At 39.0% G+C, this 17,911-nt stretch overlaps 1 protein-coding gene across 1 annotated transcript; it reads left to right on the top strand.

Annotated features, from left to right (window-relative positions):
- The first annotated feature begins 466 nt into the window (after nucleotides 1–466).
- On the top strand, nucleotides 467–1,174 carry LOC138874674 (uncharacterized). Its single transcript, XM_070153449.1, has 2 exons — nucleotides 467–803; nucleotides 1,062–1,174. The coding sequence occupies exons 1-2, from the start codon at nucleotides 467–469 to the stop codon at nucleotides 1,172–1,174; spliced, it is 450 nt and encodes a 149-aa protein (XP_070009550.1).
- Nucleotides 1,175–17,911: the final 16,737 nt, after the last annotated feature.

The raw sequence follows: 17,911 nt of genomic DNA, 5'->3' as shown, positions 1-17,911 counted from the left end.
GGGTATCTCAAAGCTTGTCAAACATATAAGGTTGCTTTCTGGTTGCATTTAATGACAGATATTTTGGGAATCACAAATGAGTTGAATGTATCCTTACAAAAAAAAGAGCAAGATATTGCAAATGTCATGCTACTAGTTCAAGTAGCAAAGAAAATATTGCAAACTTTAAGGAGGGATAATGAATGTAATTTGTTTGTTGATAAAGTATCTATATTTTGTATCAAGCATGATATTTTAGTGCCTAATTTTGATGATCTATATGTTAACTCCGGAAATCACAACGAAAACATGATGATTATATTGTCTTTCATCATTATCATGTTGATGTGTTTTGTAAAGTTTTTCATTGGAAACTTCAAGAACTTAATGATTGTTTTGACGAAGCGACGACTGATTTGCTTCATGGAGTTGCTTGTTTGAATCCCATTGACTCATTTCAAGTTTTGATATTAGAAAAATAATGAAGATGGCTGAATTGTATCCTGATGACTTTGATGAATTTAGGATGAGTGCTCTTGAGAATCAGTTTGCGAGTTATATTATTTTTGTTCATGATTTTGATGAAATGTTTTCCTATCTAAATGGGCTTTCTGATCTTTCAAAAATATTAGTTAAGACAAAAAAGCATTCAGTTTATCCTCTTGTATTTCTCTTAGTGAAACTTGCGTTGCTTCTGCCTGTTGCCACTGCAACTATTGAGAGAGCTTTCTCAGCAATGAAGTTTATCAAAAATGACTTGCGGAATCGAATGGATGATGACTTTTTAGGCGGTTGCATAGTGCCTTATGTAGAAAGAAAGAGAAGTATTTAGTACTGCTTCTAATAAGTCTATTATAAAAATATTTCAAGAGATGAAGCCTCGTCGAGTACAATTCTAATAAGTAGAATCTCTTTTCGACGCTTCTTTATATTAGTTTGGATTTATTCAATTGTTTTTACTATTACCTTTATTTTTATAATTTAGCTCGATATCACGTTATTTGATTTATATTTTTCGGTGCACCTACTTGTTGAGAATTTTTTTCTTGTTCATGTTTGAACACCCTTGAAAAATTTTCTAGCTTCACCACTGCCTGCAGATTATGCATTTGTGAGGCTTTCATTGCAATTGCAAAGGGAAGCTGGGCCATACAGTTTTTACAATTGCGAAGATTTCTTCGCATTTGCGAAGTAAAACTGGGAGGGGCAGTGATCCCAAATGCGATCATTTTGTCACATTTGCGGAAGTTCATGTTCTCAATTGCGAAGGCAACAGAGGTATGAAGGACTTCGCATTTGCGATGGTCCCTTCGCATTTGCGAAGCTCAGGTCGCAAATGCGACATCTGCAGCTATTTAAAAGAGACTTAGACGGGGTTTTTGATTTATTTCCCAAATTTTCAAAACCTAAACCTCAAGAGGCGATTTTCCAAAGACCATTTCTTCCCCAAATCATAGGTAAATGATTCTTAACCCATTTCTTTCAATCTTTCACTTCATTTTATAAGATTTCAACCTAGAATCTAGGATTTGTATAGTGGAATTGGGGATTTTTAGGTAGAAATTAGGGATTTCGAAATTTGGGGATTTAGACCTCAATTTGAGGTCGGATTCCAAAATTTATTGTATATCCGGGCTCGGGGGTGAATGGGTAATCGAATTTTGATCCGAATTTCAAGTTTGGACTAAGCGGGCCCGGGTGTTGACTTTTGTTGACTTTTCAAAAATGGCCTAAATCTAATTTCTTGTAAACGTGGGTAGTTTCAAAGGCTTAAATTGAATTTGTTTGTTGTAAATTACTAGATTATATTGGTCCGGAGTATTGTGTGAAAGGAAAAGCGGTGATTGCGCCTTGAGTTTGGCCGTAGAAGCGAGGTAAGTGTCATGGCTAACCTTAGCTTGAGGAATTAGGTATTGTTTGCTTACTTGTTACGTGTTTGGATATTGAGTACAACGTATAGGTGAAGTGAGGAGTATCTATACGTTATTGTCGAGTCATAGCATGTGGGTAAATCTTATCCTTGTAGATGTCGTATACTTTGATCATGTTGTTCATGTTTAGACTAGCAATTCGATGTGTTGAGAAACTCCTTATCTTGTTTATTGGATTTGGTATTTGTTGAACGCTTACTCAAAGTTGAGATTGGTATTATGGAAATAAGAGTTGAAGTAAGACTTGATGTTGTCCTTTCTATATCTCTATTATTGTTGCCTCTTGTTTTGGTGAGATTGAGTGATAAAGCACGAAGGGTGATGCCGTGCACGTTCCTATTATTTATATGGTGAGGTTGAGTGATAAAGCACGAAGGGTGATGCCGTACATATTTCTGTTATTTATATGGTGAGGATGAGTGATAAAGCACGAAGGGTGAAGTCGTGCACGTTTCTATAACTGATTAACTAGTGAGATTGAGAGTAAAAGCACGAAGGGTGATACCGTGCATTTTCTGTTTGCTGTGTTTACTTTCTATTACCGGTTCAAGGTGTTATAGCTGTTTTAAATTCCTTTATTGCTATAATTCTTATTCTTGCAACCCCCTTAGCATACTTTCCCTCCCGTTAATTTCTGTTTAGTTTCTATTAGTTGTATTATGCTAGTATATTGTTTAATTGCACAGGTTAAGTATGTGTCATGTTCTAGTATCGTCACTAATTCGTCGAGGTTAGGCTCAGCACTTACCAGTACATGGGGTCGGTTGTCCTGATACTGCACTCTGCACTTTCTGTGCAGATTTCGGTATTGGACCGTGTTGAGGTGAGTTGAGTTGCTGCCTTCGGTCCAACAAGAGACCCAATGTAGATGTGCCGGCGTTCGTAGATCCTGTAGTCCCCTTCCAGTTATTCCAGTTTACTGTTTTCTTTTAATTTAAAGACAATTGTTTTTTCGTTCAGCCAGTATTTGTAGTGACTCTTAGAAGTTTGTGAATTGTGACACCAACTTCTGGGTAGTCGTGTATAAGTACTTGGGTTATTATGAGATATTGTACTCCTTTAATCTGTTTTGATTTAATTGTTGTTATTTACTTAATTGATTAGCGGTTAGCGTATCAAATCTTTGTCTGTTGGCTTGCCTAGCATCTGAAAAGTTAGGCGCCATCACGATCCCGACAGTGAGAAATCTGAATCGTGAAAAATCTATGGACAAATGGGAGTACACAGGACTTTACTTAAGCGAAGTCATTATTTAAATAATATTAATACAATTATTTTGGGCGAGTTTTTATTATTCTTTCATATTTGTATGCATTAACAATAGTCTAAGTTTTCTATTTTCTCTTTAATTTAAACGTACTCTTTATTCTTACTTAGCTGACATTTGAGAGGTTGAACTTGAATTGAAACCTTGAAAGATACTTTAAGAAAATATGTTTTAATTTAGTATTTCCATAAATTACAAATCAAAAATTCGATTTTACTTTTATAGTCCACTCCAAAGCAAAGTAGTAAAGCAAAACTTTGATGAAGTTTGAGAAATTTTAAACAAGTCATAGTTGGGTATGCATTGCTTTTCGCTTTGCTCTGTTGGTATTTTCATGACAGTTGACAAGGGTGTCATCCAGCTCATTTTATCTAAATATTAACTGTTTAATCATAATTTACACAGCTTTTCAGTGATTTTCTTTTTGGCGAAACGGTATCACGTCACACCGCTTACCCCAACATATATCCGCCCTTGATGGTCCATATGAATCATTTTTCACCATATAAAGTACGGGTTTTAAATAGAATTTGGGTGAGCTAAAATAGGTTTAGTTAGTAACTACGCGGAATATTGACCCGCCTAAAGGTTACTTGGTCCGAGATAATTTCTTTGTTTAGTTTTCTTATTATACTTTAATTGTAAAAAGAAAACTAATTAAAAAATTCTCTTTATTATAATCTATAGTTATATACAACATGTTGATGTCGTGCTCTAATTTCATATATATTTGATGTTATTTACCTTACTTGCTTGTTGTTTGGATGCATATTTGTGCGACAATTGAGCTTAATAGAGTTTATTTTATGTGTAGGAATGCTTGGACATGAAGTGAAGAAACGTTACACGAAATGGTACCTCAAAGCTATAAAATGGAGCCATAAAAAAGACGTGCAAGGTAATGAAAAGTCATGGCCATAGACAGTGCAAGGCTTTATCTAGGGCACTGTCATTGGCGCCTCTGATAGTGCTTTGTGGGAAAGTGTTGGCGCCTCTAACGGTGCCTCGCGGAGTAATGTTGGTGCCTCTGATAATGCCCCGCGCCGACGATGCTATCCGAGCCACATTTATTTTCTCATTATGTTTGGACGTGTAGACCTCAACCCTACCTTATAAATACCTCTTAAACTTAGTTTTTAAGGGGGAGACATGATTGGAGAGGTAAAAGGCTACGAGAACACTTGGAAGCAACGAATCGCAAGAGTTTTCTCTTTCGTTCTTCCTTAATCTGTATTTTAATGCTTTAAATTGTTATCATGATTGGTAGCATGACTATGAATAGCTAATTTGTTAACTAGAGTTTTGATGAAACCTTTTGTAGGATAAATTCTTGATATGTTTTTATATAATTAAGCCGTTAGATTTCGCTACTTGTTCAACTACGTGTTTGTTACCGTTGATTGAATGGTCATCAATTGATTGTGCCTATTTAGTGTGTACTGCTTGAGAAAGGGTACATATTTAGGTAGTCGTTGAACATCACTCCTAATGTATGTGAGAAATCAACACGGAGGATTTAAAAGCGGGATTAGAGATAGCGAAGCTTTGACGTGATCATAGTGAGCGGTGAAAAAGTACAAGCTAGCGTAATTCAAGAGAATATGACTAGTACATTATTGTAGTTGCTCGAGAGAGAATTAAGATAATTCGAGTGCTCATGATCAGTAGAGAAAACTTAAGCGAAATTGTAAGAGACATCACGGGAAGGATTCCGACAATTGGGTCACACCTCCTTTTTTCCGAGGGGATACGGAATTTTTCCAATTAAAGTGATATTAATCAAAATGGGATTATTTAATTGAATGTCAAAGTCTCCACTTGGAATAATTTATGGTGTCCCAAGTCACCGGTTTATTTTAAATCCCAAATCGAGGAAATTAACTCTTTTTAGGGCCCGCAAACACAGAAGACCGGGTAAGAAATTATGTTAATCCGGGAGAAGGTGTGGGGCACTCTCGAGTTCCGTAGTTTTATCACGGTCGCTCCACTATTAATAAGTGGCCTAATTATCTGATTTATTATATGTTTAAAATCTATTGTGTATTTTTAACTTTCTAACCGCTTTTAATAGAATTTTAATTGCTTTTAGAATTTATGGAATTTATTTAAATAAGTCACGATGTCTTGCACTTATTGTCTTTGTACACATTGCGAACAGCGTCACGTGAAATGCACCCGCGACTCACAACATATTTATTATTATTATTATTAGAAGTTATGGTCAAGTCACGTGAAATGTACACTCGAATTGAGGATTACATACCATGACTATAGTTCCTCATAGTCACAATAATTTATTAATCGTGCCTAAAACAAAGCTACGAATGTTCATGGTTTAATTATTAAATAGTGAAATCTCTTCCGCCTTCCGATTTACAAATTGGTCAAACCATTAGGAGGAGAACCTGCTTCATTACAAGTTTTTGCCTACAACAAATGACTAACTTTATTCTATATAAAATTTTGTTTTGCTACAAAAAGAAAACTAGCATGCCTAATTTTCCTAAGAGGGTATCCGAATTTGAAAACTTCCAAAAGTATCTAGTACTCTCTGTCACACATCTCTTCAAAGGGTGGTCGATTTTTGACTCAAATATCACTCAAATGCCGAGACAGAACTTGGTATTATTTCTCATCGGACTCAAAAGATATTGGAATCTTTTTGAAAAAATCAATCAAAGAAAATGAAAGGGTAAGTCTTAGTCAGACATAATAAATTCCAGATCAAAGAATTGATAATATAGGTAATACATAGGATAAAAGAAATAAAACTAATCTTATTGAAGTTCAACATTGTGACCTCCATCAATCGATGGGGGAGATAACTTTACATGTTCTTCTGCGAATTATTTTTTTCCTATCAAGATTACAAGAAGAGAGCTTGGGAGAGAGGAAGGGGAACAGATCTCCCCCAATCGAAGGTTTTTCCTCTGCTATATATAGCCAAGGCACCCTTGCCATTTATTTGGTCTGACGCTTTCTCGCATCTAGTGTGCCTTGGTCGTCCTTTTAGACATTGCTCCTCTGACTCGACGGGAGTCAGGAATGGGAAGTAGAGTGGTCTACGTTATCTTTTACTGCCCGGTCACTTAGGTGGGACGTTGATCAGCTCGGCCGTGACGGTCAGATTTTGACCAATACAGTTAGTCCATCCGTCTGTCGGGGTCGTCTTCGGTCGGGCCCGGCAGACGGATCATGATTGCTATGAGTTTGAGCGAAATCGGACTTCTCGTTCCTTAGTTACATTACTTGGGTTTTAGGCGAGGTGGCGGCGTTCTCTCGATACCCATGAGCCGTTGCAGCTGTTTCGGAACCGAAACATCGTTTGGTATCGAAACACTATTTCATGGTTACCGCTATTATGACGCACGTTACTAGGGAACTGAAATGTTTCGTGCCCTATCATGTTCAATTGGCGACTCTTGGGTTTCGTGCTCGGGTATCTATGTCTCTTATAAATAGAAAGACCCTATCATTCGATTGACATACTTTTTTGCCTTTTACTCGAAAGAATTCTGCAGATATACTTTCTTCTTTACATTCCAAGTTTTCGTTTGCACTTTTGTTAACTGAGGATTTTCATCCTTTCTTTCCATTGTCTTTTGCCGTATCTTCTGGACAAAATGGCTGGTGATTTCTCTCGTACCGATCTCCCCGTCACGATTCCGGCATCGGAAAGTGCTGCTCAGGTCACTGGAGGGGCAAATGCAGTGGAAGACGAGGAGGTCTCGTCGATAGTTGAGATTTTGCCTCGCCCCGGGAGAGAATTGACCGACTTCAGCAGTCGCGCCAAGGCGGAGCCGGAGCCTGTCCCTTTCATTATGAGAAGAAGACATTCAGAGTTGAAAACCAGGTGGGGGATCCCCGACTATGTCGACATGCGGCCGGCGGAAGAAAATGACATAGTTCACTTTGACCGTCCTGGGTACTGTGTATTTTACGCTTACCCCTTCCTATTGGATACACACTTCCTCTCCCTCTCCTGGTGGTAGGCTTCTGCCGTTTTTATGAGGTATGCCCCGCCCAACTTTCGTCGTACATGTACAAGTTTTTCCTTATGTTTCTCAAGTTTACGGAACTCGCTGGTCGTGAGATCACCTTGGATTACCTGCTCAGTATCTTTGCCCCTCAGCTTATCCGCGGCACGATGCTTTATATGCATCCTCGGGGGTCGAAGAGTCTAGTGGTAAAGATGAACGATAGAACTAATTGTCGTTTTTATGAGAATTATTTCTATGTGCGGACTGAACATATTGTGGCGGATCCGCCGGGGTTCCCTGAGAAGTGGAACTTTGCACGTAAGTCTCATGCTTTTAGTCGGAGATATATTCGACCATTTTCCGTTACAGTACTAAACCTTGTTAAGTTTTTGCAGCTGAGAAATTGCCCCTCCACCTGTCAAAAATATCCGCGAGTGGGTGAGCGCTATTCTCCCTCATATGGCGTGGGTCCGCACGTGGGTGGCTTTCTATGACAAGTATGGGCGCAGGCCTCTTTCTGGTAAGATGTCATTTCTGTTCACCATTTTTCTCTTTTCTCTCTTTGTATTTAATTCCTCATGTGTTGTTCTTCGGTGTTAGGGAGGGTACGGAGAGTGAGGGCTCCTCTGTTAGCTTTCCGGCAGTAAGCCTCATCTGCTCGTCCTATAGCGGTATCCACTGCCCGACCTTCGTTGAGGGCTACTTCAGTTGATTCTGCGGTCGTGGTTACTCCTGCGAGGGCCGCTTCTCAGGCCGATGTTCCGACCCGTGTCGTTCGCCTGACAGGTGAATCTCCGCCTACTAGGGAAGAAGAGGGGCCATAAAAAAGACGGCGAGTGGAGTTCGAGACGGCGCCCCCAATAGTGATTCATCTAGACGACTCTCCTTCGATAGGATCTGGAGAGGGGTTGTTGAGGCTCCCCCCATAGGGACAGAATCGGCCGTCGCCTCGGCTCAATCAGAGATTCCCACCGTTGTCGGTGGTCAGCAACCTATCGTGGTGGAAGGTCATTTCCGGGGCCGTCGTTGTAGTTTCGGACGTGCCCTCATCCTCCGCAGTCGGTCGTACTTCCTCTTCGGCTACTGAAAGTGGAAAAGTCGTGGTGGTCGACGACTACGAATCCGAATCGGACCTCGACCCTGATGATGTCAGGATGTTTGAGGAGGGTCTAACTCATTCGGTGGTTCGTGCGGGAGGCTCGGCCTGTATTCTTGAAATCCCTTCGGATGTCAATCTCTTGGGGGACATGAAGGACCTGGTGTCGCAGTTCAGCATGCTATGCTCCGCAGCCGAGAATGTGGCCCTTCGGACCGTTCCCGATGCTGACTTGATGTTCGAGGTGGCCGCTATGGGCTTAAGAGTATGTTACACTTACTTTCGTTTTCCCCTCGTTTTCCTTGATAATAGGATTCTAACCCGTCTTTTCATTTTTCAGATGTATATGGTGGAAGTGGAGAGCATTCGTAGGGCCAACATTCGTGCCAAGATTTTCTTGAAGATGTTGGAGAAATATCGTCGCTACCGCAACAAGTGTCGCGAGATGCATAAGCGGATGAAGGCAAACCCTGGTAGTCGGGCTCTTGGTAAGGAGTTGGAGAAATGGGACCAGGAATTAATGCAAGCTATTCGCAGCAAAAGTGTGCTTGAGGAGCAACTTCAAATAAAGGACGAGGAACTCGAGTTGGGCAAGGGAGTCGCCGCAGAGTGCGAGCATCTGCAGGAGAAATTGAGGTCAATGCAGTCGGAGATGGATCAGAACTTGATCAGGGTCGAGGCGTTGAGCACGGAATGGATGGGGAAATTGACTGGACTAGAGAAAATGGTTGTTGGGTTGGAGTGCATCGAGAGTGATTGTTCCGCAGCTTCAGCGAGGGCGGCAGCCCTGGAGAACACCATTCGCGTCTTCTAGTCCGAGCAGGAGTTGGAGAGAGTGACGTCCACCCTTATGGAGGCAAGGCTTGAGGAACGCATTAGCGAGATTGACCAAGAGGCATCAGTTCTGGGAGATCGGGCCGCAGCAATGGAGGCAGAAAATGAGCGACTGTTGGCTCAGATTGAATCTTCCTCCATCGTCGTTCCCCGCCGTATGCATGAGCTTTGGGTTTACGCCGAAGCCCAGCGAGATATATACAAGAGTTTGTGGGAGGCGGGTAATGTGACTGAGGCTGTATGAAGAGGCGCGGGTGAATGCACGGGAGGCTCGCGCCAATTGCGGATATGACGCGGCGATGCCAGAAGCCAATGGGGGCACGAACGCTGAAGGAGAACTTCCCGGAGATGGCAGTGGAGAGGGTGGAGATGATGATGCAGAGTAGAGGGATAGTGATATTGATCTGTTTTCCATTTGTTGTTTTCTTTCCCATTTTTCGTTCGTAGTCGATTGTCGTTGTTCCTTTCTTCTCTCCTTTTTTTGTTGTTTTTTTTTGTATTGTTGACTTGGGTCTTATGTAATCCGTGACCATTTGCACAGAGGCTTTGTATAAAGAAGGATTTTTTGTTGTTATTTGTCTTGTATTCTACCCTTGTTTTCGTTTTGCGTGATTTCGGTGTGGGATAGATTCCCGCATGGCGAGTCCCGGTCCTTTTACACTTTCTCTTTGGCGAAGGCTCTTGGCCTTAAAGGGTGTAATTTCAAACTTATCGAAATAGTAACCCGTCGTCGTTCCATCGAGGTCGAACTCTTCTTTTTTGCGAAGGCCTTTGACCTAAAAAGGGTGTTAGTTCGAACTTATCGAAATAGTAACCCATCGTCGTTCCATCGAGATCGAACTCTTCTTTTTTGCGAAGGCACTTGGCCTTAGAGGGTGTTATTTCGAACTTATCGAAATAGTAACCCGTCGTCGTTCGATCGAGGTCGAATTCTTCTTTTTGGCGAAGGACTTTGGCCTTAGGGGGTGTTATTTCGAACTTATCGAAATAGTAACCCGTCGTCATTCGATCGAGGTCGAACTCTTCTTTTTGGCGAAGGCCCTTGGCCTTAGAGGGTGTTATTTCGAACTTATCGAAATAGTAACTTGTCATCGTTCGATCGAGGTCGAATTCTTCTTTTTGGTGAAGGCCCTTGGCCTTAGAGGGTGTTATTTCGAACTTATCGAAATAGTAACCCGTCGTCATTCAATCGAGGTCGAACTCTTATTTTTGGCAAAGGCCCTTGGCCTTAGAGGGTATTATTTCGAACTTATCAAAATAGTAACCCGTCGTCGTTCGATTGAGGTCGAACTCTTCTTTTTGGCGAAGGCCCTTGGCCTTAGAGGGTGTTATTTCGAACTTATCGAAATAGTAACTCGTCGTCGTTCGATCGAGGTCGAACTCTTCTTTTTGCGAAGGACCTTGGCCTTAGAGGGTGTTATTTCGAACTTATTGAAACAGTAACCCGTCATCGTTAGGTCGAGGTCGAACTCTTCTTTTTGGCGAAGGCCCTTGGCCTTAGAGGGTGTTATTCGAACTTATCGAAATAGTAACCCGTCGTCGTTCGATCGAGGTCGAACTCTTCTTTTTGGCGAAGGCCCTTGGCCTTAGAGGGTGTTATTTCGAACTTATCGAAATAGTAACCCATCGTTAGTCCTAGTTTTTGGAGAATCAGACATTTTTTTTGGGGGGGGGGGAGTCCTAGTTCGTTTGACATTGCTTGCATCAGAGGGTGCAACGTCAGTGAATACGAAACGTCGATGTTTTGCTTAGGTTCGTTCTGCGCACACATTGTGGTTTCCTTGTCTGACTCCTGCCCTCCAGCTTGGAGGTATCACCGGCGGGCGGTATTTCGGTTATTCTGCAGTAGTTTTTCATTCTTTAATTGAGATGTTTCTTTACCCGCTCGTACGTGCGGCCTTTGTGTTCCTTCTTGAGCAAAGATCAGAGGGTGAGTTATAATTATACTTTCCTTGCCCCCACCTGGTGGTCTGATGAAGGAGAACAGGTTGGTAGCGTTGTTCGTCTCGTTTGGCATTTCGATGGTTGATGGGGCGAAGATTTCTAAATTTGGTGATTCTACTCGGCTCTCCTCCCCCTATGGTGTTGAGCTTTGTTCCCATGTGGGTTGGGTTTTTCCTTCGCGCTTTTTTTGGTGGGTGATTGTATTTCTTGTCTTTGATCTGGGAGAGACTAGGAAATTTCACTAAGAAATCCCCACATACGGCGCCAAATTGTTTGACTCAAAAGATATTGGAGTTTTTTTGAACAAATCAATCAAAGAAAATGAAGAGGTAAATCTTAGTCAAACATAATAAATTACAGATCAAAGAGTTGATAATATAGGTAATACATAGGATGAAAGAAATAAAACTGATCTTATTGAAGTTTAACATTGTGACCCCCATCAATCGATGGAGGAGATAACTTTACATGTTCTTCTGCAAATTATTTCTTTCCTATCAAGATTATAAGAAGAGAGCTTGGGAGAGAGGAAGGGGAGCAGATCCCCCCAATCGAAGGTTTTTCCCTTGCTATATATAGCCACGACACCCTTGCCATTTATTTGGTCCGACGCTTTCTCGCATCTAGTGTGCCTTGGTCGTCCTTTTAGACATTGCTCCTTCTGACTCGATGGGTGTCGGGAATGGGAAGTAGAGTAGGCTACGTTATCTTTTACTGCCCGGTCACTTAGGTAGGACGTTGATCAGCTCGGCCGTGATGGTCAGATTTTGACCAATACAATCGATAATGAGAACAAAAGTATTTAAAAATAGTGTAATCATTCAACGCATTTACTTGAGAAGAATAGGATGTCACAAACAAGGAATCTGGCTAAATATATCATTCCAACACCAAATAATTTAGCAATTGACAAAGCATAAGATGGAACCGCACCTTTTATATATGAATAAAGCTGAAAATTTGCAACTCAATCAGAATAATAAAGCAATAATCATTAGACTGAAACGTCGAAATTACGAATCGCAACCTCGAATCGGCACCCGAAAATGAGGGAGCAGGCGAAAGGCAGCGAGGGAATCCTTGCGTTTAAGATTGTAACGGTGCCATTCACATTTGTAATGAAGTTTTTGCTCATTTTTCATTAAAAAAAAAAACAAAACAAAAAACTCCTTGTTACAAGTGTTACAAGCTAAGCCCTTATTTGAAATCTTTTCCTATTTCCTACTTTGTTTGAGTCGAATTCTGTTTGAAATGGAAGGCTCCATACATAGCAGCGTAAGGTGTTGTTTGGCGGTGATTGCAGCTCTTTATGAAGAAGGGGGTGGGCGGTCCGTTCCGTTTTTTTGGAATTGGGGTGAGCATTTTAGTTTCCTTTTCTCATTTTTGCCTTTTTTTTTTCTCTTTCTCTGTTTGTGTGCTTTTCTTTTTCTTTTGTGGTGTGGGGTTGTGATTTTTGAAGAATAAGAAGGAGTTTTTGCATTTTAAGTGAAGAGTGGGCTAATGGGTTGGAAAGAATGGACATTTGTCTTGTTGGGCCACTAAAATCCGAAAATAAATTCTCAATTGGCCAAAATTCAATTCTTAATAAAAATAAAAATACTATAAAAATATACTAATTAATCTTTGTTAATAAGAATAAACTATCAAAGTGAACTATATATTAAAATAAAAATATTTTTGGTATTTTTTAAAAATGTTATAAATATTATAAAATACTAATAAGCTAAAATAAGCGTTATAAAACTATTTTTGTATTTTTAAACTTATGTTTTAAAATTAAAACTAAAAGTTGACTGAAATCCTATCAAAATAAAAAAATTTAAAATACTACTTTTAAATTTTGCGCGAGTCAAAAATTATATGCTTACAATAACTCTAGGCTTTTCTAATCTTGTCTCCAATCTTTAGTATACCTAGTTGTTAATTTACTAATTTAATTTGCTAGTTAATTAATAAGAAAATAGAATCTTAATATTTATGAATTATGAATTGTTCGAGCTTGTATTCTTAGTGATAATTAACAGTTACAGCAAAACCTTAGTCTCTGTAGGATTCGACTCCAGACTTTAAACCAGATTATATTTGCAGCGACCACTTACCATTTTTAGGGTTAGAGTTGGGCGTGATCAAATTTTGGCGCCGTTGCCGGGGAACTAACGGTGTAGTTGTAGTTGTAAATATTGCTTGGTGTCAAGTTTGAACTTTTATTTTATTTTATTTTTGATTTGAGACACATGGTATCTTGGAATTATGAGGGTTTTGATTTTGGTAATTCTACTTTTGATCCTCCTTATGCATATTGTGGAGGAAACCACCCATGGCAAAATTATCAAAATATTCCTGAGAGCGAGTTATGTGACCAAACTCAATCTTATGTGTGGAATGTGTGTGAGATGTGTGGTGGTCAAGATGGTCACTTTCATGGTTGTGCTTATATTTCTTATTCTCCCCAACCCCTTACTATGATGGTTCTACTTTTTCTTGTGAAATTAATAGGAACAAAGAACCTAGGGATGATGACCTGAAAGAGATAAAGGATATGCTAAGATGCCTTGTAGAATAAAATAATGAGAAATAATACAAAGGAAGGATGCTACTATTCGCAACTTGAAGGCACAAGTGAGTCAATTGGATGAAGCATTTAATGCTCAACAAGCCAATATTGGGGATAGTAGCCAAGAAGAGCATGAAGTAGATACTGAAATTGAGGTGCTAATAGAGGAGCTCAGAGTAGAATACCAACAATCTATCAAACTAAAATTTGAGGATGCCGATGTTGAAGAAGTAATACTAGAGTCAGTCAAGGACATTAAATATACAAATATTGTTGAATCTTGTGTGATTGATGTTGAGGAGGTCAAAAATTTTGAAGTTCAGGCATTTGAGCGAGTCAGACCTCATTCCAAATACTTCTCTACATTATGTTCGGTTGGTGAAATGAGAATTGATCCTTATGAGCATAAAAATGAGTCAAGAGAAGAGGTATATGAACCTTATATTTTGAAATATTCAAGGTCGTCTACGCAAGGTGACACTCCTTGGTCGAGAGCCAAAAGGTGCATGCGAATTTACTTAAGTTTTGGCTCACAAGAATTTGTACCACCCCAGCAGTATAATTATAAGCTTGAATCAAAACTTGGGGTTCAATTCATAAGCTCGACTTGGAGGCAGAAAGTAGTTCACGTCATGCCGTGACGTTAAATCAGGCGCTTGTTGGGGGGCAACCTAACTTTACTGCTTTCTTTTATTTTTAGTTTTTAAATTTTAATTTTTTATTTTTGTAGTGTCGTTTTTAATTTTTTAGGGGCATGGGAAGCAAAGCTATTGGAAGGATGCAACAGTAAGCCAGATGGTTAGAACTAAGTGCGGGGTGTCTGCACAAAGTAAAATACCTGGGGAGAAGTCTGAGTACCCCATGAGCTGCTAGTGCTTCGGTTTTTGGCCTATCAGGAAATTATTTTTACTCTCTTATTATTTATGTTGTGCATTGGGGACAATGTAAAATTTTAATTGTCGGGTGAGGAGATTGTCTAGGTGACTTTTTATGCTATTTTAATTGTGTTAGTTTAATTGATGATTTTTTAGGGAAAAAAAATTGGATTGTTCCAACGATAGATCTACTAGACAGTTTTCTTGAGGGATTTAAGTCTAAACAAAAAATACAAAAAAATGAGATAGTAGAAAAATTCAAAAACATGTCTTTTATTTTTCTTAGGTAGTAATAATCCCTCGTAGTTTTCTTCGTGCCTAGGTTCTTTTTCACGGGATGTAACTGGAACCGGATAGTAATTTATTTTTTTTACTTTTAGAGTAGTATGTAGGAAATAAAGGAGAAAAATTGATGTGATTTGTACATTTTGACTTGTTTGATGGTTGCATACCAAGATTCTGGCATGTGTTTCATCTTCCCTTAGCTTTAAATATATGATGATGCCTTGATAAAGATGAATAGCATGTGGTATAACTCCTATGTCTCGGTTGCTTGACTTGTATTCACTTTGTGCTTTATGCTTAATATATCTCTTGGCTTTGTGAATACTTGTTTGATTGATAGTATGAATGAAACCGTCCTTAGGGAGTCATGTGCCAATGTGTGAAGTATACGTTCATTGCATGATCCATATTATTGCATTTGAGTCTAGAACTTGCCCGGAATGTGAATTGAATCGAAATCCTAGGTGTTACTCGGTTTGAAAAGTGATGTTAGGCTTTCTTTGATCTTTTTGAGTTTTGTTGGCTATCACAAATAAAATCATCCCTAGTTACCCTTTTGAGCCTATAAGCCTTTTTTTTTGGTACCCGCATTACAAGCATATCCCCATTTATTCTTAATTGAATCATTTTGATCCTTAGACCTCTTACAACACTTGAATTATAAAGAGAGCGCTGGAAAGAAGTAATGAGGAAACTTGGGGTAGCTTTTAAGTGGAACCAATAGAAGGAAGAGGTGTGCACTTGTGCTTTAAATAAAACTCCACTAGCGGCAAGGCAAAAATACAATGAAAAACAAGAAGAAAAAGAATAAATGTAATGGTTTCTTATTTTTGCTAGTGGATGTGATCTGAAGCAGTGCGTAAAGAAGAAGGAAAATATTCTGGGTTAGCTATCTTGTGATGATTGAAGTGGATTGAAGAAATTTTGCACTCAAATTTGAATATGTGATGTGTTAAAGTACTTAGGAGGGTTAGCCACTATATCCTAAATATATCCTACCCGTCCCTTAGCCCATATTACAACCTTAATAAAATTCTAGTTGATTTCGGACCGAGCAAGCCTACATTAGTAGGGATTTATATAATGGGCAAGCATATGTTACCTTTTGCGTGCATATTACTTCTTTGAGAGAGTGAGTGATTTTTTTTCATATGTGTGAGTCCTTAAAATATATTCGATCATGTGATTTGATTGTGTGGACTGCTTACTCTTTATTTTATTGTGAGGACACATGATTTCACAAAGGATAGGTAACATTATTAGACCTCTCTGTTAGACTAAGTATTCAAGTCTCGGGTGCATTGTGACATTGAGTTAGTTTTCGAGGCTAGGATTGTTATAATCATGTTAATTTGGATGTTTTGAAATTGGGCATGAGTATGGGAAGTGCATATTGACCGCATATGCTAGAGCTTAATTATTACTATCAACCATGGCCGCAGGTATAATGTGTTGTGAATGTGTGGCTTGATGGGTCCTTGAAGAAGAAGTGTTTGGTTGGTTGACTCGAGGGCAATCAACATTTAAGTGTAGGGTATTGATGTCGTACTATAATTCCATATATTTTGACGTTATTTACCCTACTTGCTTGTTGTTTGGATGCTAATTTATGCGATTATTAAACTTAATAGAGTTTATTTTACATGTAGGAAGTCTTGGACATGAAGTGAAAAAAAGTTGCACGAAATAGTAGCTCAAAGCTACAAAATGAAACAATAAAAGAAGATGTGCAAGGCAATAAACAGTCATAGGCATAGACAGTGTGAGGCTTTATCTAGGGAACTGTCATCGACGCCTCTGACAATGCCTCGCAAGAAAATGTTGGCGCCTCTGACAGTGCCTCGCGGAGTAATGTTGGTGCCTCTAGCAATGCTCTACGCCGATGATGCTATCCAAGCCACGTTTATTTCCTCATTATGTTTGGATGTGTAGACCTCAACCCTACCTTATAAATACCTCCTAAACTTAGTGTTTAGGGGGGATACATGATTGGAGAGGCAAAAGGCTACAAGAACATTTAGAAGCAACGGATCACAAGAGTTTTCTCTTTCGTTCTTCCTTAATTTGTATTTTAATTCTTCCAATTATTATCATGATTGCTAGCATGACTATGAACAACTAAGTTTTTAACTCGGGTTTTGGTGGAACCTTTTGTAGGATAAATTCTTGTTATATTTTATATAATTGAGCCGTTAGATTTTGCTACTTGTTCAACTATGTGTTTGTTGTTGTTGATTGAATGGACATCGATTGACTGTACCTATTTAGTATGTACTGCTCGAGAAAGGGTACATATTTAGGTAGTTGTTGAACAAAATCACTCCTAACGTACGTGAGAATTCAACACGAATGGTTTAAAAGCGAGATTAGAGATAATGAAGCTTTAACATGATCGTAGTGAGCGGTGAAGCGAGCTAGCATAATTCGAGAGAATATGACTAGTACATTATTGTAGTTGTTCGAGAGAGAATTACGATAAGTCAAGCTCTCATGATTAGTAGAGAAATCGAGCTCTCATGATTAGTAGAGAAAACTTAGGCGAAATTGTAGGAGACGTCGCAAGAAGTATTCCGACAATTGGAGAAATCATAACTCTAGGCTTTTCTAATCTTGTCTCCAACCCTTATTACCCCTAGTTGTTAATTTATTACTTTAATTTGCTAGTTAATTAGTAAGAAAAAATAATCTTAATATATATAAATTAGGAATTGTTCGAGCTTGTATTTTTAGTGATAATTAACAGTTACATCAAAACCTTAGTTCTCTGTGAGATTCGACTCTGGACTTTTAAACCGGATTATTTGCAGCGACCGCTTATCCTTTTTAGGACTAGAGTTGGGCGTGATCACATATCAAACAAAAATATTACTATTTAAATATTTTGACAAAGTCTCTCATGGGTTAAGTTGGATTACATATTTAGCGCAAATCAACCTAACATTTAAATGGATTATATTTGTTTTAATAAATGGAATACACTCAAGGCGAATCATACACCCCTAATATAAAAGATGAAACATTGCGAAACGCATGCAACTGCAAATTTAAACAGAGCAACGCTTATTCTAGGTGATTGTTGATGTGATTAAAACGTTTCAATCTTATTAATTCCTAGCATTTGAAATAGTATTTCTTTCTATGGAACTATTGCTCCCACCGTTTTAAT

The sequence above is a fragment of the Nicotiana sylvestris genome, chromosome 8 (genome assembly GCF_000393655.2).
Source record: "Nicotiana sylvestris chromosome 8, ASM39365v2, whole genome shotgun sequence".
Lineage (NCBI taxonomy): Eukaryota > Viridiplantae > Streptophyta > Magnoliopsida > Solanales > Solanaceae > Nicotiana > Nicotiana sylvestris.
This window is presented reverse-complemented; position numbering and strand designations above follow the sequence as displayed.